The 21,226-nt window shown below is 45.9% G+C and overlaps 1 protein-coding gene across 3 annotated transcripts in view; it reads left to right on the plus strand.

Annotated features, from left to right (window-relative positions):
• odad4 (outer dynein arm docking complex subunit 4) overlaps window positions 1-21,226 on the plus strand; it is a 95,365-nt gene that overhangs the window by 53,195 nt on the left and 20,944 nt on the right. For 2 of the 3 annotated variants that reach the window (XM_072561214.1, XM_072561215.1), the window contains one exon: window positions 13,245-13,307. The exons of the other annotated variant lie outside the window; for it this stretch is intronic. In XM_072561214.1, the coding sequence (XP_072417315.1) occupies window positions 13,245-13,307 (63 nt within the window). The remainder of the gene's footprint in view (window positions 1-13,244; window positions 13,308-21,226) is intronic. 3 annotated transcript variants of the gene reach the window in all.

Consider the following 21,226-nt stretch of genomic DNA (forward strand, 5'->3'; position numbering starts at 1 on the left):
TTCCATTGATGTCCTGTCACAGTTACAGCCACAGAGTGGGAGACGCCCTGAGGAAATCCAGCCTCAGATCCCGGCTGGCTCCCCAATGCAGTGCTGCTCTCTCCGCTACACTGCCATTGAGCTCACACCCCATTAGCCCACTCTGGGTCATATTAGAGATCCCAGGCCATCTCTCAGAGAAGAGCAGAGAGTTTATCTCAGTGTCAGAGCCAGGATTTCACCATTCATCATCACCAGCAACAGTTCTTTCACCCAGTTCTGTTTCTGGGATCTTGCTGTGTGTAAACTGGTCAATGAACCTCAAAGTAATTCATTGTCTTTGAAACCCTCAAAGATGTTTCTGAATTGGAGCAGACACATCATGCGAGGGACATTTTTCTCCAGAAATGACTGGAGTTTATCTGTTGACTATATTTTACATAACCTCATATTTCTATAATAGATGCCAAACAAGTTGAGGAAGAAGCGCCTGAAAAGGTTGAGAGTGAAGGAGTCGTGTCTGAGGGTAGGTTGTCAGTATAGACAGTGACCAGGGGGTAGTGACCTGTTATAGCAGCTCACATATTGACCTTCCTCCAGCTAGTTGCACTCTCTGTTCTAGACTCGTACTGAAACATGCTGCTGTCACCTTGCCTGCAGGTGCATGGATACAAACCTCAGAAGACAGGCGAGGGTTTATTAGTAATATGGCTGTGTGACCGTATTAGTGACCTGGACTGGGGGGATGGTGGTGGTGACTGTCTCAGGGTTTGGGGAATCAATTGGTAAATGAGTGGGAGTGGGTGTTTGGGGAGCTGGGTGGGGGGTGTGTGGGTGTTGGGGTGGTGGGTGGGTGGGGGTGAGTGGGTGATTGGGGAGCTGGGTGGGGGAGTGAGTGGGTGATTAAGGTGCTGGGTGGCGGGTTGAGGGTTTCAGCGATGCTGTAGTGTGCAGATGGTGATTCAGTGAGTTTCTGACTGACTTGGGAATCGGGATGAATGGGTGAGTGAGTAACTGAGGGACATACCCTTAGTCCATTCCTCCTCTTTGTCCTACTCCTCCTCCAGCACCACATCCTCCCCCAACCTCCACTGAAAAACTCATGTTAGAGATCCCAGGCCATCTCTCAGAGAAGAGCAGTGAGTTTATCACAGTGTCAGAGCCAGGATTTCACCATTCATCATCACCAGCAACAGTTCTTTCACCCAGTTCTGTTTCTGTGTGTAAACTGGTTACCAAGTAACCAATCACTGCATTTCAAAGTAATTAATTGTTTGTGATACACTTGGAGATGTTTCCGAGTTGGGTAAAACACATCATGTGAAAGACAGTTCTCTCCAGAGTGATCAGAATTTATCTGTTGACATTGATATCCCTGTATGATACATAACGTTTCATTTTTCTATAATAGATGCCAAACAAGTTGAGGAAGAAGCGCCTGAAAAGGTTGAGAGTGAAGGTGTCGTGTCTGAGGGTAGGTTGTCAGTATAGACAGTGACCAGGGGGTAGTGACCTGTTACAGCAGCTCACATATTGACCTTTCTCCTGTTAGTTTTACTCTCTGGCCTTGATTCCTGATTAAATGCTGCTGTCACCTTGGCTGCAGGTGTACGTACACAAACCCCAAAAGGCAGGAGGGGTTTGTTTGTAACGTGGCTGTGTGACTGTGTTAGTGACTGACACCCCAAGGCCTGGACTGGTAAATCTGGAATAAACCATTTCTGCTCATAACAGAGACCATGAAAGTTCCAGATTTTGTTAGAAACTCATCTGGCTCAGAAATATTTGTTAAGGAAGGAGATCTGCTGTTCCTCTGCTGGCCTGAGCTCCAGATGATTTTACAGACTAGGCCGTGTGGGTGTGTGCAGGCTGCAGTGTTGGTCCCTCCCTGGATGGGGCGAGGGGGGAGGCAACTGGGTGATTTTGGAAAAGACCCTCCTGCCCCAGGGTCCATTTCTCTTGGTTAGCCCTGACCTGTGACCCTCTCAGCAGCAAATGTGGGAGTGAATCTGTCCATTCCTCAGGGAGCAGTCAGCAGTGCATGAGGAGAGATGGAACAAGTCTGGCACTTTGGGCTTTGGGAATCGGGACCATTCAGGAAGGGAGGGCATGGACAGGCAGCCAGCTGGTGTTGGGGTGGCGGACTGGTGGAGGACAGCAGATTGCCTAATGTGGGGAGGGGGGTGTTAGGGATTGAACGTCCGAATGGTCAGCAGCTAGGGAGGGCCTTGTTCCTTTTGGGGGGGTTGAGGGCTCTCTGTGGTTGCAGCAACTGTGGGACCCCCGGAGTGTGGACTGGGCAAGGGAAGCGCATATTAATACCTTCACAGCCACCTGATGCTGTTTCTCAATGACACTGATCCCAAACCAGGTCAGTGGGGTTGGGGAGATGGGTGAGGAAGTGGGATTGGGGGGGGGGGGGGGGGAGGAATGGGGGTTGGTGGTGACTGTTGAGAGTGTGGTCTTGGGTGAGGAACTGGTGGAATTAATTAGTAAATGACTGGGAGCTGGGTAAGGGTAAGTAGCTACAACACAGTAGCTCAGTGGTTAGCATTGCTGCCTCACAGCGCCAGAGCTCCAGGTTCGATTCCACCCTCTGGTGACTGTCTATGGGGAGTTTGCATGTTCTCCTCGTGTTTGCTTGAATTTCCCCCAGGTGCTCCAGTTTTCTCCCACAGTCCAGAGATGTGCAGGTTAGATAGATTGCCCAAAGTGTCCAGGGGATGTGCAGGCTAGGTGCATTAGCCATGAGAAATACAAGGTTACAGGGGTAGGGTAGGGGTAGATCAGGGTGGGATGTTCTTCAGAGGGTTGGTATGGACTTGATGGACCAAATGGCCTGCTTCCACAATGCAGGGAATCCATGATGTATGAATCGATGACTGGGGTGCTGGGTGCAGGGGGGAGGGTTTCAGTGATGCTGTGCTGTGTAGATGGTGAATGAGTGAGATTCTGATTATAACCTGGGAATGTGGATGAATGGGTGAGTGAGTAAATGGTGTTCTCAGGGGCATACTCACCCTTAATCCCTTCCTCCTCTTCCAGCAGCCTAGCCCCCACCCCTCTTGCAGAGCCGGGATTTCACCATTCATCATCACCAGCAGCAGTTTGATCACCTGGTTCCGTTTTGGTGATTTTTCTGTGTGTAAACTGGTTACCAAATTACCAAGGATAATCCCTGCATTTCAAAGTAATGCATTATCTATGTTACCCTTATAGAATCATAAAATTGTAAATTGGATAAGTCACATGATGTGAAAGACATTTTTCTCCAAAAGTGATCAGAATTTATCTGTTGACTATATTTAACATAACCTTGTATTTTCCTATAATAGCTGACAAATCAGTTGAGGATGAGTTGCCTGAAAAGCTTGAGAGTGAAGAAAGAGTCGTGTCTGAGGGTAGGTTGTCAGTATAGATAGTGACCAGTGTGTAGTGACCTGTTCTAGTCACTCACACACTGACCTTCCTCTGGTTAATCTTGCTCTCTACAAAAGTTGTACACTAGTAGTTGAAGGTATTGGGCTACAGCGGTATCTGGGACTGGTCATTGGTGAAGCCTGGAGCTATCATCATCAGCTTGATTTGAGAATGAAATCTATGAGTTTCTTTGTTGGAGTGAACAATACAATTCTCGACCCACAGATTTCAGACACGTGGCAGGAAGTGTCATGAGCTGGTGGGATCTGGAGTGCACAATTTACTTCCTTCTCTTTGTTGCCATGACTATGTAATCTTAAAGTATTTGGACTCAAAGTCTGATGTGTATCAAGGAGCAAATTGTCAACATTTCAAATGATTGTTAAGAAATCATTCTCAGTCATTCCCAGTTAGTAACTGCAATCCTGCTGTGCTTCAAGGAAAACGTCAAAGTATCTTTGCAGCCTTTCCTTCATCTTCCCCAGAACACTGTCCAGTTGAGAGGACAGGATCCGGCTGGAGAGGTTATCCAGCCACTGGACACTGAGTCTTTGTCCAGCATAATTGGTTTGGCAGGAGTCTTGCCTGACTCCTTGTGGAGCTGCCTTCAAGAGGGACAGTAGAATCTATTCAACATTCTGATTGTTAAACCCAGAGAAGACCATGAGGCATTGCTGCTGGAATTTCTCTAACACTCTTACAGAGTCCAGGTCCCACCACAGTACAGGGTGTGGTGATACCAACTGCTCTGCACACCTACGACTTTTGAGAAAGTAAGGACTGTAGATGCTGGAGATCAGAGTCAATAGGGTGATGCTGGAAAAGCACAGCCAGTCAGGCAGTATCCGAGATGATGTTTTTTGACTTGTGGAGATCTTTGTTGTCAAACATTCACTGCTGTTTTTTTATGGAAGGCTGAGCTGGTCTAGTGATCCTCATAATCAATGACCTCTCGAGAAAAGTGGCTGCCTCTGAATGGGAAGTGGTCAACACATCCCAGAGCCTCTTCATCAGTGTATAAAAGAGACAGGATATATGACCAGCCCTGGGCTGATATTTCCATAGAATCCCTACAGTATGAAACCCAAACAGACACAAGGAGAATGTGCAAACTCCACACAGACAGAATTGGACCAGGTTCCCTGGCACTGCTAACCACTGAACCATTGTTCTGCACCTAAATGAGTTTTGTTTTGGCAACATACAAGGACAGACTGAGCCTTGTGTCTGCAGAGTTAAGGAGGTTGAGAGTGACTTGCAAATCTGGCAGAGTGGACAATGGCATTGCCATTATCCACAACATGTAGATCGGCTATGTCTACAGTGATCGGTTTTGTTTTGGCACAGACATAACTTAATGAATCACTTTCGACCAGTCTCCAATATCCTTTCTTAAATATCAAGGACCAAATCAGGACACTGTACTCCAGGTGCGGTCTCACCAACATCCTGTATAGCTGTAACAAGAGCTTCCTGTTTTTGAATTCAAACTTCCTAGGCAAAATTCTATTTGACTTCTTAATTACTTGCTGCAACTGCATGCTAATGTTTTGTATTTGTTGCACAAGAACACCCAGATGTCCTTCCAAATCCATAAAACACATTAATGAAGTCTTGGTCTGACAAAAGCCCACCAACTTTGAAGACCTCAGCTGAAATACTATTAGGGCCAAGAATTTGTTGTTTTTCATCTATTTAATTGCTAGTTGTAACTGTTCCATCAATGGTACGCCATCCATGGATTCTGTCCCACTGGGGGATAGCCTGGGAAGTATCAAACACAACTCTGGCCTTAGCAGAGAAGGCCACATTCTGTGAACAAATTTTAAAATGTTGCTAATGTTGTTTAAAAAAAAGTGAATGAGTTTTAGCTCATAGAATAAACCTGAGCTGGAGTATAAAACACAAAGGTTCGGGAAGAAGAGAGAGCACGAAGGAGATGTATCAGAATGGTGCTTCCGATGATGGACTTTGCTAAAGTGAAAGAAATCTGGGATTATTTTCATTAGGATCTGAGGGCATTGCAACTTTAACAGAGGTGTTCAAAATTAAGGCAATTTCCAATCATGTGATGAGAGCATAAAAAGGGAAATGTTGTCAAAACTCCTCCTGTTCCTTAGCTGAACTCTGGTGAACTCTGTGGAGTGGATTTCTGTAGATTCTATTGAAGTCTGTTTCTTTTTGGATCTTCCAGTGTGTGAATTGCTTTACCAAGTATAACCAACAACAATCCACTGCATTTCAAACTAATCCATTCAGTATGGAACCCTTAGAACTATTTCTAAAACATAAAAAATAAGTTATATGAAGGTTTAAAAAACAGAAATGTTTAGAACTGATCTGTTATACATAAAATATATAAGCTCACATTTTACAAAATAGATGCCAACCAGGCTGAGGAACAATTGCCTGAAAAGGTTGACAGTAAAGGAGCGTCATATCTAAGGTTGCATGGCCAGTGTATACCAGCTCATACATTGACCTTCCTCTTACTAATTTTGCTCTTTGTCCTTGATTCCTGATTTAAGATGCACCTCACTTTTCCCACAAGTTGTTTGTACACAGGTCTCCGAAGGTGGCGGATGATATCATAGTGTTCTGATTGTGTTACCTGGACTTGTACTTCTGAGGCCTAGACAAATGATCCCAATGCAGCATCTGGGAAGTTAAATACTGTTAACAAAATTAGTCTGAAATATGACATTGGTCTCAACGACTGAGATCAGGACAATATTAGATTGTCTTAAAAACCGATTTGACTCAGCCCCCTGTGGGAGTGTCTAGGATCAGAAAACATAATCTCAAAGTAAGGAGTCACCGATTTAACTCTAAGATAAAGAGGAATGTCTTCTTCTCTCAGAGAGTAGTGAATCTATGGAGTTCTTTACTTCAGAAAGCTGGAGAGGCTGGGTTGTTAAGAACATTCAAGACTCATGCATCCGATTAATCAGTAAACGGGATCAAGGATTTTGGGGAAATGGCAGGAAAGTGAGGTTGAGGATTATTAATCAGCCATGATCTCATTGAAGGGCAGAGAAAACCTGATGGGCTAAATGGCCTATTTCTACTTCTTTGCCTTATGGACTTACATGTGACTCCAGGCCACTTTGTGACCTTCAAACCTGAGTTCTCATTAAGGAACTGGCACTGAGTGTAACCAAGATGAATTGACAAGGTGCAATGTTCAATTTGTGGCTTCACGGGTAGAAGCTCCATAAACTAAACCAACAGTCACAGTTTAATCTGCATGTAGTTATACACAGTCTTTATCCATTGACTGGATAGAAAGCCCTACCATCACGGTTAAGGGGGAAATTACTCCACGCTCCACCAACTTCACTTTGGGGAACTCTGTTGAGGGTATTAATGGGGTTTCCATTGATGTCCTATCACAGTTACAACCACAGAGTGGGAGACGCCCTGAGGGAATCCAGCCTCAGATCCCAGCTGGATCCCCAATGCAGTGCTGCTCTCTCTGTTGCACTGCCTTTGAGCTCACACCCCATCAGCACACCCTGGGTCATGTTAGAGATCCCAGGCCATCTCTCAGAGAAGTGCAGAGAGTTTATTGCAGTGTCAGAGCAGGGATTTCACCATTCATCATCACCAGCAACTGTTCTTTCACCTGGTTCTGTTTCTGGGATCTTTCTGTGTGTAAACCAAGTAACCAACAACAATCACCACATTTCAAAGTAATTCATTGTCTATGAAACCCTTGAAGATGTTTCTGAGTTGGATAAAACATTATATAAAGAACATTATTCTCCAGAAATGATTTCAACTTACCCATCGACTTAATTTTACATTACCACATGTTTTCCAATACTAGATGCCAGCCAGATTGAGGAACAAGCGCCTGAAACCATTGAGAGTGAAGGAGGTGCTGTGTCAGAGGGTAGGTTGTCAGTATAGATAGTAACCTGTAACCAGTGCATAGTGACCATTGTACCAGCTCACATGCTAACCTTCACTCTACTCTATGTCCTTGAATGGTGATTAAGGATTTTGCCTGCAGATGTATGTACACAAATGTTTGAAGATGGTAGGGTGTATGTAGTATCATAGTTGTACAACTTTCATAGTAAAGCGAAGGTTTAGACTAGTTATTCAGAAACAAGAGTTCCAATCCTAACACAGTATCTGGGAATTCATTTCACTTAATGAAATGATTGCAGAGTAAAACATTTATATCAGTAATGGAGATCATGAGAAACTGTTATAAAATCTATCTGGGTCACTAATGTCCTTTAGGGAAGGAAATCTGCCATCCTTACCCAGTCTGGTCCACATGTGATTCCAGACCCGTAGTAATGTGATTGACCTTTACTTCTCCTCTTGAGTAAACACAGTAGCACCACATTCTCAATTAATAAGAAATAATTGTGTTGCCAGTGATTCTGTGAATTAATGAAACTAAAGTTGGTGATGTTGCTTAAAAATTGAACTGGATGTTTATAAATGAAAGCACAGAGTGCAAAAACAAAGAGCCTGTGTTAAATCTTTCAAACTGCTTATCGGGGGTACTGTAAGGCAGACTGTAGAAAGGAAAGTAGCTTTACTAGAAATGATGACAGATTACCTATTTTAGATAACCATGTATTTTTCTATACTAGATGCCAACCAGGCTGAGGAACAAATGCCTGAAAATGTTGAGAGTGAAGGAGTTGTGTCTGAGGGTAGGTTGTCAGTACAGTCAGTAACCAATGTGTGGTGACCTATTGTAGCAGCTCACATACTGACCTTCCTCTGGCTAGTTTTGTTCTATGTCCAGCATCCTGATTGAAAGTGCTGCAGTCACTTTGCCGGTATATTTATGTTCACAGATCTCTAACAGCAGCATGGTGTACATTAGTATTGTGGTTGTGTTACTGGATTTGTAATGCCGAGCCCTAGACTAATGACCCAGAGGAAAGAGTTCAAATCCCAGTTCAGAAACTGGAGAATTTCAACCTGGATAATTAAATGAATCTGGGGTGAAAGAATGTTTATATCAAAACTGGAGACCATAAAACCAACAAGATTGTCATAAGAACGCATTTGGTTCACTAATGTCCTTTAAGAAACTGCTGTCTTTACCCAGTCTGGCCTACAAGTGCCTCCAGACCCACAGCAACATGGCTGACACCTGACAGTGTTCTGAGATGGTCTAGCAAGCCACTCAGCATTTAATTCACAGACGCAGTTCATCACCACCTACCCCATTACTGCGGTAATTATTGGGTTTGTGCTGAATAACAACATTCAAAGGAAAATTACATGAAGAGGAGAAACCTATAGGACAATGGGGTAAAACAGGGGAGTAACAAACAGACTGCAGCAGTCCTTCAGAACAGCACCTACTGCTAACTTGTCCACAGTGTTAGGTGCATTAGTCGGGGGTAAATATAAGGTGGGGGAATGGGTCGGGTTGGGTTACTCTTCGGAGTGTCATTGTGGACTTGTTGGGCCAAATGGCCTGTTTCCATAACAGAATTAATCTAACCTACTGGAGAGGGTTTACCTGGGATGGGCAATAAAAGCTGGCCCGGCCACTGCAGCCCATATCCCCTGAAAGGATTAAAAAAAGTTAGACTAATTTAAAAGCTCATTCCACCACCATTTCATTCACTGTAAACCACTCTTTGACCCAGAATGAGAGACGCCCTGAGGAAATCCAGCCTCAGATCCCGACTGGCTCCCCAATGCAGTGCTACACTGCCATTGAGCCCACACCCCAGCAGCCCACTCTGTCATGTTAGTGATCCCAGGCCATCTCTCAGAGAAGAGCAGAGAGTTTATAACAGTGTCAGAGCTGGGATTTCACCATTCATCATCACCAGCAACAGTTCTTTCTGTTTCTGGGATCTTGCTGTGTGTAAACTGGTTACCAGGTAACCAACGACAATCACCACATTTCAAAGTAATTTGTGTTTATGTTACTCTTAAGAGAATCATAAGGTTCTGAATTGGATAAGACACATCATGTGAAAGACAGTTTTCTCCAGAAACAACGTCGGGTTATCTGTTGGCTTTATTTGACATAACCTTTCATTTTTCTATAATAGATGACAAACAGGTTGAGGAAGAAGTGCCTGAAAAGGTTGAGAGTGAAGGAGCCATGTCTGAGGGTAGGTTGTCAGTATAGACAGTGACCAGGGGGTAGTGACCTGTTATAGCAGCTCACACATTGACCTTCCTCTGGCCAGTTGTACTCTCTGTCCTCAATTCCTTATTAAAAATGCTGCAGAGGCATGTTCACAAATCTCAGAAGGTCAGGACTGCTCTCATGGCTGTGTGACTGGGTTAGTTATCCCAAGATTTGGACTAATGACCCAGTGTCAAGAGTTCCAATCCAGCTCAGCCGCTGGAGAATTAAATGAATCTGGACCATGGAAGTACCAGATTCTCATAAAACCCACCTCATTCACTAGTGTCATTTAGGGAAGGAAATCTGCCATCCTTACCTGGCCTGGCCTACCTGTGATTCCAGACCTATATCAACGGGAATGATCTGTAACAGTTTCCTGAAATGTTCTTCTAAGTCACAAAGCATTGCCTTCATGAAGGCAGCTTACCCCACCTTCTCAAGGGCAATGAATGAGAGAAAAAAAACCTTGTCAGTGATGCACATATTCCATGAATAAATAAGACTAATTTTACATGGTTATTTAAAAGTTAAACATGGCTTTTATAAATAAAGGCATAGGATGAAAAATCAGTGAGGTTATGCTAAACCTTTTAAGTCATTGGTTAACCACTATCTAAAGCATTGTAAAGTAACACTGTAGTAAAGAGAGAAGTCATCTCATAATGATGTTAAACTAAGGGAATCTGCGATGTATGTCCTTTGGAGCAGAGAGACTTCAGGAAGGGTTAAATCGAGATGTTCAACACTTTTAAAAAAAGACTTGACAGAGGTAAAGAGAGAAACAGTTTCAACAACAGGACAGGCAGTAACCATAGGATTTAATGCCATTGACACAAGCAACTTTTTCAATGCAGCAAGATATTTTCTGGACCTCCCTGTTTGAAAGGTCAGTAATTAATAACATCAAAATGAAGTTGAATAAATACTTGAAGAGGAGAAATTTACAGGATGATGAGTGGGAAGCTGGTGCTGGGGGAAGGTGGAGCAGTGTATAGTTCTTTCCATCACCATTTCCAGCACAGTGAACCAGTTTTAGAGCGATGTGACCATGTGCCAGTATCAGTGTTACAAACGGCACCCTCACACAAATTCTCATTAACAAACTGGGACTTAGTGTAAACAACATATGAGACAATAAGGCACAAGGTTTGGTTTGTAAGTTCACAGGTAGAAACTTCTTAAACTAAAATAACAATCACAATTTAATTTGTGTGTAGATATCTGTTGATTGGACTGAAGGCTGGGTGAGTTCAAATCCCACTTCCATGATTAAGAACCTAGAGGGGACAATGTCCCAGTGCTCCTCCCGTTCCCCAATTTGTTACAATGTGGAGGGGCTGGTGTGGAACTGGGGTGGGCAAGGTCAGAAGTCACACGACAGCAGGTTTGAAATCACTTTCAAATAAACCTATTGGACTATAACCAGATGTCGTGTGACTTCTGACCTTGTCCAATTTATTACAGTAGTGACAGGAGGAGTATGCCAATAATCCAGCCCCACTACTTCAACAATCACACTATTAGTATCTATTTGTTGATTCAGTTTGCAATAAGGCCAGTTCCACCCTTTGTTACAGTGTTACACTGTGTTACAGTCAAAGGGGAATCAGGCAATTTTAAATTAGGATATCTTGTCCCCCCTTAAGCCCAAGGCAACAGTGTTTTGTTTAACATTTTTTTTATCCCATACCTTATTGAATTCAGCCAAGACATTCTGTAAACTCTGGTGTTTTGTCTTTCGGTCTTAGAAATAAACTTGGACATAGTAAAATGAAAACAAAGATAGAGCTTATTAACATATCATTCGGGTTGAATAGCCCACTCCTGTTCCTATTTTCTATGGAAGGAAATGACAAATTATGAATTTGTTAAAAGTTAAATCTATTGGTATTAATTTACATGACTTAGAGTCCAGTAGGCCAGTGTCCAAATTGGGAGTTTGTCAATTGGTTTATTTTGTACTATTTTCTTTCTTGGGAGTTAGAATTTCAGTCAAAGGTGCAACAATATTTTTGCGCCAGGAAATTAGTCCAGTTTAGCAGGTGAAGTCTGAGATTCTTTCTGAGGATGATGACTTCTCAGAGATAGGCTTCTGACTGTGAAGAACTGTGCTTGTCTCGGTGTTGACTCAGCAACCGAAATCAGAAATTAAAACTGTATTTAAAGGGGATTCAATCAACTGTAAAAACCACATCTTATTTTTCTTTGTTTTGGATTGTGGATTAAAATGGATAAAGGACTCTTTTAATCCAAGGACTGTGGAAGGAGTTGCTGCACATTTAGAAACTCATGACCAGAACTCAATGTGAGTTGTGTTTACACTGTTGCTTTGTTCAAGCAGTGGGAGTAGATGTCAGCTACTGTCTCACCGTGGGTGTGTACAAAGCAAGATTCACCCCGAGACAGATTGCTGACTGCACCCACCAATCAGGACCAGTGGTGGAGACCAGGAGTCATCAGCATGACAACTCCTTATGATTGGTTCCTGAGCAAATGTGGGTGATACTCAGAAGAAGCCTTGAGGCAGTAACAGAGGAAAGATTTCTCTCTCTTTCTCTGTCTTTGTGCAGTAAAGTAACCAAAATCTGGAAGATATTCTCTCCCAACAGTTACTATAAACTGGTGCCTCTAACCAGTGTCTGAAAGACTGAACAATTATTGAGTCAATTGCCCTGTCTGCAGTAAAGAACTGAAAGATGGTATAAAGTATAGAAAATCCTAAATTAGAAGGATATGGGAAGCTAAAGGGATGCTTTGTTGAATCCTGTAGAGTGGTGCTCTTGAACTGTGTTTCCCCAATAACGTCCATGTTTGTTACTCTCAGTCCTTTTGGAGGTGTGTGGGGACTAGGATTTAAGAAGTGGTTAGACGTTCAGCTCGGGGAATCATATTGATAATTCAGTTTTGTTTGACAGTGATTAGAACTGATTTCTTTGCAATAAATAATGTTTCTTGTTAAGTACAGAAACCTGGTCAGTGTTTTCTGTTAATAAATTCATTAGACAGGAAGATTTTGAGTAAACTGATTAAAACTGAAGGGCTTTTGCCCAAAACATCGATTTTCCTGCTCCTCGGATGATGCCAGACCTGCTGTGCTTTTCCAGGGCCACTCTAATCTAGACTCTGATTAAATCTTTAACTTTAGTGACCAGCCCAGAAGCAGTGGGGCTTGAATATCAGTACATTTCCCCAAGTGGCTTCTGACACAGCTCAGTTTCAATTACAAACAAAGCACTGTGAATGCTGAAGATCTTAAATAAAAAGCAGAAAGTACAGGAGAAATTTATCAAGTCTGGTAGCATCTGTGGAAAGAGAAACAGAGTTAAGGTTTTGCATCCTTTTTCAGAACTTTGGAACTAGTTTGCAATTCTTGTGCTGTGTTCTCCATTGGACATCAGACATCACTAGAAAGCTCTTAGTCACAATAGGTAGTCCTCAATGTTCACTCAAAACTGCAAGCTGACTCAGTTTGTAGCAGTATCACTGTTAATCATCATCAGGAAAAAGCTCTTCCATATGGTTCTGGGATCTTGCTGTGCCAGAACTGGTTAACAAATAACCAACAATCACTACCTTTCAAAGTGATTTGTTGTATATGAAAACACTAGAGATGTTCTTGAATCAGATAAAACTTTATATGAAATAAATTTGTCTCCAGAAATGATTAGAGATTACCCATTGAATATATTTTACATAACTGTGTATTTTTCTATAATAGATGCCAACCAGGCTGAGGAACAATTGCCCGAAAAATTTGACAGTGAAGAAGTCATGTCTGAGGGTAGGTTGTCAGTGTAGCCAGTAACCAGTAACCAGTGCATAGTGACCAGCTTTAGAAGCTCATACATTAACCTTCCTGGTACTAATGTTACTCTCTGTCCTCAAATCTTCATTAAAAATGCTGCTGTTGCCTCACTTGCAAAATTCCTTTCTTAATAGCAATTGACTAAAAATATGAAGAACCAGCAAATCTTTAACACTTTGTTCATTTTGCAGATGAGCACAGGTATTGTTCTAAGAACAACTTGCTTCATTTTTATGACTCCTGCCTCCCTGTCACACCCACATGTCCTTTTCTCCCATCTCCCTGACCCAGGCTCTAACTCCCATCTCCCTGACCCAGGCTCTAACTCCCATCTCCCTGACCCAGGCTCTAACTCCCATCTCCCTGACCCAGGCTCTAACTCCCATCTCCCTGACCCAGGCTCTAACTCCCATCTCCCTGACCCAGGCTCTAACTCCCGTCTCCCTGACCCAGGCTCTAACTCCCATCCCCCTGACCCAGGCTCTAACTCCCATCTCCCTGAACCAGGCTCTAACTCCCATCCCCCTGAACCAGGCTCTAACTCCCATCCCCCTGAACCAGGCTCTAACTCCCATCCCCCTGAACCAGGCTCTAACTCCCATCCCCCTGAACCAGGCTCTAACTCCCATCCCCCTGACCCAGGCTCTAACTCCCATCTCCCTGACCCAGGCTCTAACTCCCATCTCCCTGACCCAGGCTCTAACTCCCATCTCCCTGACCCAGGCTCTAACTCCCATCTCCCTGACCCAGGCTCTAACTCCCATCCCCCTGAACCAGGCTCTAACTCCCATCCCCCTGAACCAGGCTCTAACTCCCATCCCCCTGACCCAGGCTTTAACCCCAGTCTCCCTGACCCAGGCTCTAACTCCCATCTCCCTGACCCAGGCTCTAACTCCCATCTCCCTGACCCAGGCTTTAACCCCAGTCTCCCTGACCCAGGCTCTAACTCCCATCTCCCTGACCCAGGCTCTAACTCCCATCTCCCTGACCCAGGCTCTAACTCCCATCTCCCTGACCCAGGCTCTAACTCCCATCTCCCTGACCCAGGCTCTAACTCCCATCTCCCTGACCCAGGCTCTAACTCCCATCTCCCTGACCCAGGCTCTAACTCCCATCTCCCTGACCCAGGCTCTAACCCCAGTCTCCCTGACCCAGGCTCTAACTCCCATCTCCCTGACCCAGGCTCTAACTCCCATCTCCCTGACCCAGGCTCTAACTCCCATCTCCCTGACCCAGGCTCTAACTCCCAGTCTCCCTGACCCAGGCTCTAACTCCCAGTCTCCCTGACCCAGGCTCTAACTCCCAGTCTCCCTGACCCAGGCTCTAACTCCCATCTCCCTGACCCAGGCTCTAACTCCCATCTCCCTGACCCAGGCTCTAACTCCCAGTCTCCCTGACCCAGGCTCTAACTCCCAGTCTCCCTGACCCAGGCTCTAACTCCCATCTCCCTGACCCAGGCTCTAACTCCCATCTCCCTGACCCAGGCTCTAACCCCAGTCTCCCTGACCCAGGCTCTAACCCCAGTCTCCCTGACCCAGGCTCTAACTCCCATCTCCCTGACCCAGGCTCTAACTCCCATCTCCCTGACCCAGGCTCTAACCCCAGTCTCCCTGACCCAGGCTCTAACCCCAGTCTCCCTGACCCAGGCTCTAACTCCCATCTCCCTGACCCAGGCTCTAACTCCCATCCCCCTGACCCAGGCTCTAACTGCCGTCTCCCTGACCCAGGCTCTAACTCCCGTCTCCCTGACCCAGGCTCTAACTCCCATCTCCCTGACCCAGGCTCTAACTCCCGTCTCCCTGACCCAGGCTCTAACTCCCATCTCCCTGACCCAGGCTTTAACCCCAGTCTCCCTGACCCAGGCTCTAACTCCCATCTCCCTGACCCAGGCTCTAACTCCCGTCTCCCTGACCCAGGCTCTAACTCCCGTCTCCCTGACCCAGGCTCTAACTCCCATCTCCCTGACCCAGGCTCTAACCCCAGTCTCCCTGACCCAGGCTCTAACCCCAGTCTCCCTGACCCAGGCTCTAACCCCAGTCTCCCTGACCCAGGCTCTAACTCCCATCTCCTGACCCAGGCTCTAACCCCAGTCTCCCTGACCCAGGCTGTAACCCCAGTCTCCCTGACCCAGGCTGTAATCTCAGTCTCCTTGACTGAGGCTGTAACCCCAGTGTCCCTGACCCAGGCTCCAATTTGCAAGGCCCTGGCTCCCTCCATCAAGCCTGATGGTGAATCCTCCTCTGGACCATAATCAGCTTTTGAATTGTCCCAGTTAGATAATAATGTAATAATATAACCGAAATGATGTGTAAATAGAAATAAATGAGTTGATAGCTATTGCAGAGACATAGTTGCAGAATTGGGAACTCAATATTCAAGGGCTTCTGATATTCCAGAAGAATAAGCAAAAAGGAAAAGGAGGTGGGATAGCTTTGTTAATAAAGGTTGATGTCAATGTAGTGCTAAGGACTGATATAGATGCAATACATGGTGATGTGCTTAATTTGTGCTGAAATGAGGAATAGCAAGAGAAAGAAGTCATGGGTACAAGTCATCTATATGTCACCAAAACGTTACTTCATAGTTGGACAAAAGTATCTATCTAGAAATAATAGAGGCACATAAGAAGGGGATTAAGATTGTCATAGGTGATTTTAATCTGCAGATTGACTAAACATATCATATGGGCAAGGTTATCACAGAATTTGTAGAGTGAATCAGGGATTGTTTCTTACAGCAGTATATTGCAGAACCTACCCAGGAACAGGCTGTAGTGAGGAAGGATTAATGGGAAATCTCATGGTCAAAGATCCTCTCGAGCTCGCGATCACATTGTGACAAAATTTCAAACTCAGTTAAAGTCAAAACAACCTGGGCCTCAGATCCAGAGGTACAAAGAACGTTGTCGAAAGTGGGTTGTAAACAGAATCATTGGGGAAGATCAATGGAAGAGCAATGGCAGACATTTAAGCAAAGTTTTGACACCATTTAGCAAAAATATATTCTGAGAATAGGGGACTCAGTGAGAAGGACATCACTGGGCCCTCTGCTGCTGAGGGCTGAGCTGGTGTCTGCTGTCTAGCAATCACCTCGTGGCAGTGGCCCAGCGATTTCTTCCTTGACCACCTCAAGATATAAAAGCCCCCGGGGAGGCCTGATGCCCTCCCCTACCAAACAACCACCTTCTAACCCAGGGATTACATTGAGGTGTAGCGGGAGGAAGAGAGAAAGTAAAATCTATTGAGGGCAGCTGGGTGGCATGGTGACATTCATTGTCAATCATGTCTTGTGTTTTTATATATTTCACTGTCTTGTCTTTTTGCCATGGTTTGTATGACCCTCTGTCTGACCCAGTGATGTGCTTCTACAGAGGTTTCAAGGTTGTCAAGCTGAGGAGTGGTAGTAGGGACAAGCTCCCACTACCCAGAAAGTGCTCCTCACGGCATGCATCTCAAATAGTCTCTGACAACCAAGTCCAACTCCTGGCCTTCCCGTGTGGCTTCGTCTCGAAGCCTGGTGGAACTGTTTCTACTGACAGGAGTGCTATGGAGATAGGAGATACTGACAGGAGATAGAACCCGTCAGCCTGGGAAAGCAGTCTGTCTAAGAGAGGGAAAACTCTTCCTTCAAACCTGCACTGTCTTGCGCCCATATCCACTCGGGAGTAAACCCTGAGGACAAATCCGGAGCTGGAGACCCTAAGGCAATCTGGCGTTGTCTTCAATCCCGTTCTGGCAATTCCTGTGAAGACACGAGTGCCAAGCTGTATTGGCCCTTGCCCTTCTCTTGGTCAAGATTGGTGGCATGGAGAGGGGAGACCTGCTGCATGGGAAACTGCCAGTCTTCCATACAACCGTACCCAGGCCTTCGCCCTGGAGAGAACACTCCAGCATCAGCTCACCATGATGGCACAATACGGAAACCAGCAGTCTACCGGTGATAGACTGTGCTCAATTGGTGGAGAGCAAGATGCCAGGGGCTGCCATCAACGGTGGAAGAGGCCATAGCGTCTCACTGGACAGCTACTACCCACCTCAAGCTGGGAAGCCCCCAGCCACTTAGGTGCTGTCCCGTCACAGTCTGCCCCACTCAGTGCATGGGGCTTGGGGATACAAGTATCATGAACTGCGGCCTGTAAACACTGCACTGAGCACAACAAGATGACAAAGAAAGAAGCCAGCACTCAGACTAGGATGTTGGAACATATGGACCAGGACCACTGGTCTATCAGATTTTCAGAAGATCAGCGACACACGCAGGTCAGCAGTGATTAACAATGAACTGCTGAGACTCTAAGTGGACATCGCAACACCTGAAGAGACATACCTCATAGAATCAGGAACCCCATGTGAGAGAGACTATACCTTCTCCTAGCAGGGGCAAGTCCAAGACGAGACCAGAGAGCATAATATCGGCTTTGCTGTGAAGAATTCACTGCTGAGGGTAGTAGAGCCGAGCGAGAATGGGACGGAGCGGATTTTCTCAATTCGACTCCACACATCTGATGGGCCTGTCAACCTTGTCAGTGTCTCTGCCCCAACCCTCCACTCGAACAAGACGCAAAGGACAAGTTCTACGACCAGCTCTCAATGATAATACAGGGGATCCCAGGTCAGGGACAGTTGCTGCTACTTGGTGACTTTAATGCTAGAGTGGGCGCTGACCACGACTCCTGGCCAAGCTGCCTGGGGCAGTATGGGATTGGCAGGATGAATGACAACAGGCAACAACTGCTCAAGCTTTGCACGCTGTGTGGACTGTGTGTCTTCCAGACCAAAGCTCAGCACAAAGTGTCTTGGCAACATCCCTGCTCCAAACACAGGCACCAGAGAGACCTGATAATCGCCAGTTGCCACCACCTGAGAAACATGCTCGTGCCTTGCTGCTATCAGAGTGCTGACTACAACGCGGGTCACTCTCTAGTTTGCTGCAAGATCAGACTTTGGCCAAAAGAGATGCACTGCGCCAAGCCTCCAGGCAAGCAGCGCATCAATGCCAATAAGACCCAACACCCAGACAAAACGGTGGAGTTCACCAAGTCACTGGAAGATGGGCTCTTTGCAGACACAGCAGAAAGTGATGCTCGGCAGGGATGGGACACTATCCACAGCACCGCACTCTAGGCCTCTGGGAAGAAACAGGAATGGTTTGAAGTGAGCTCAAGTTAGCTCACTGCTGTCATCGAGGCAGACTATGTTGCACTACTAGAGCACAGACGTCACCCTACCCCGGCAACACTGCAAGTGCTAAAGACAACAACAGGCAAGGCCCAGAAAACAGCCAGGGGCTGTGCAAATGATTACTGGCTACAACTATGTGAAAGCATTCAGTCATCATTTGACACAAGCAACATCTGTGGAGTGTACGAGGTGATCAAGAAAACCATTGGTCCAACCCAGAGCAAGACAGCCCCGCTGTAAACCATAACAGGTGAGACCATCAAAGACAAAGGCAGGCAGACGGAGAGATGGGTGGAGCATTACTCCAGACTCTACCCCAGAGAAAACAGTATCTCAGACAGCACCCAAGACACCGTGCAATGCCTGCCTGGCATGGAGGAACTGGTTGTATTGCCGACTGCCAAAGAGCTGAGTAAAGCAATCGACAGCCTGCATGCTGGGAAGGCACCAGGATTGGATGGTAATCTCAGAGGCCATCAAGTGCGCAAAGGGAGTCCTGCTAAACCACCTGCACCAGCTACGGTGCCAGTGCTGGAAACAGAGAGCAGTGCTGCAAGACATGACAGACTGCAACATTGTCACCCTGTATAAGAACAAAGGAGACAGAAGTGACTGTAACAACTACAATCTCTTTGCTGAGCATCAATGGGAAGGTCTTCGCTCGCGTGGTCCTGAACAGACTGCAGAAAATTGCCAAAAGGGTATATCCTAAGTCTCAGAATGCTCCACAATCGACAAGACCTTCTCCCTTCGACAGCTACAAGAGAAATGCAGAGAGCAAAGACAACCACTCCACACTGCCTTCATTGACCTCACGAAGGCTTCCCACCTTGTGAGCAGAGACGGCCTTTTCAAAATCTTCGCCTGAATTGGCTGTCCCCTTGAGGCTCCTCAGAATAGTTTAGTCATCCCACACAGACATGAAGGATGTCGTTCAGTTTGACGGCTCTTCGGAAGCTTTCAACATTCGCAGCGGTGTGAAGCAGGACCATGTGCCCACCCCCACCTGTTCAGCATCTTCTTTGCAGTCTTGTGAAGCACACCTTTGGAACATCAAACTGATAGTGTCTACCTCCACACCAGATCGGATGGGAGGCTGTTCAGTCTGTCCCAGCTGAGGGCGAAAATCAAGGTTTGTGAAGTACTCATCAGAGACATGTTGCTTGCAGATGACAAGGCAATGGCAACACTCTCAGAAGAACAACTGCAACGCCTCTTGGACAGCTGCTCAAGAGTCTGCCAGAACTTCAGCTTGACCATCAGCTTGAAGATGTCCAATGTGTTGGATCAAGGTGTTGAGCACCCATCTACCATCAACAACTATGAGCTGGAGGTAGTCCACGAGCTTACACACCTTGGTTCCACCATCATGGACAGTATCTCGCTAGACTCTGAGATCAACAGATGGATTGGATGAGCAGCCTCAACATTCCTCAGGCTGACAGAGAGAGTCTAGGAGAACAGAAAGCTGATGACTCACACCAAGTTTGCAGTCTGGGGGCCCTGCGTCCTCAGCACACTGTGTTATTGCAGCAAGACGTGGGGACTCTACCCTAGACAAGAGCAGCATCTCAACACCTTCCATCTTTGCAGCCTGAGACATATCCTGGACATCAAGGGGACTGACCAAGTCACCAACAATGAGCTCCTGGCCCGTGCCTAGATACCCAGCCTCTTCACCCTGCTCCAACAACACCATCTCCACTGGCTGGGCCTGGCCCGCACCCTGATACCCAGCCTCTACACCCTGGTCCAACAACGCTCTCTCCACTGGCTGGGCCATGTACACTGTATGCTTTACGGGGAACTGGCCTCCGGGAAGAGAGCACAAGGGTGGCCATATCTTTATTTCAAAGATGTCTGCAAGAGAGACATGAAGTCACTGAAAGTGAACGTCGGGCGGTGGGAGGACATTGCAAGCAATCGCTCTCGCTGGAAGCTGGAATTACGCAGAGGTCTAAAAAGAGAAGAGATGCTGAGGCCTGCTACTGGAGAAAAGCTCACCCACCTAAGCAAAGCACCAAGACAACACTGGAGGAGAGCGCCTTCAAGTGCAGTTGCTGCAGCCAATGCTGCCACTCCCATGTGGGCCTCTACAGCCACAGGAGACACTGTTCTCCCAACAAAGATTGAAGCAGGACTTCCCAGGCCCAGATCCATGGTTGCGCGAGACAAACAGATGCCACCTCCATATGTATAACCTATTTACCAACCTCTGAGAAAAAGAACTGGAAATGATATCACCCACCTTAACAGACCAAGACTCATAAATAGTAAGCAGGACAGAACACTAGCGCTTCACCAGATGCTCACTGATGATATTACTAGCATAGTGACGAAATATCTGAGAACAAACCTGCCAGATCAGTGAGCAAACTTACAACCTGAGCTACAAATCTCCTGCAAAATTGCAAATGACCCTTTGTATATCCCCTAATATAGTGATGCCAAAATGATGCCTAACTTCATGTCCACACAGAAATATACCATGGATCCATGTCTGTGTTAAAAGCCTGCGATAGTATGTAGAAGCAAAATGAACAAGGCATATACATCCTGCTTAACACCATCACCCCTTGTCCTAAAATACTCCTATTCTTTCCCTGCCCTTTCTCTCCAAAAATGCTGCTGAGAAGGAAGTCTGGGATAGGGACGTGTGTAACATCCAGGAAGCTAATGTATTCAGCTTGCCTGAGATTAGGGACCCTGCAGGTC

The sequence above is a fragment of the Chiloscyllium punctatum genome, chromosome 42, assembly GCF_047496795.1.
Source record: "Chiloscyllium punctatum isolate Juve2018m chromosome 42, sChiPun1.3, whole genome shotgun sequence".
NCBI classification, from domain to species: Eukaryota; Metazoa; Chordata; class Chondrichthyes; order Orectolobiformes; family Hemiscylliidae; genus Chiloscyllium; species Chiloscyllium punctatum.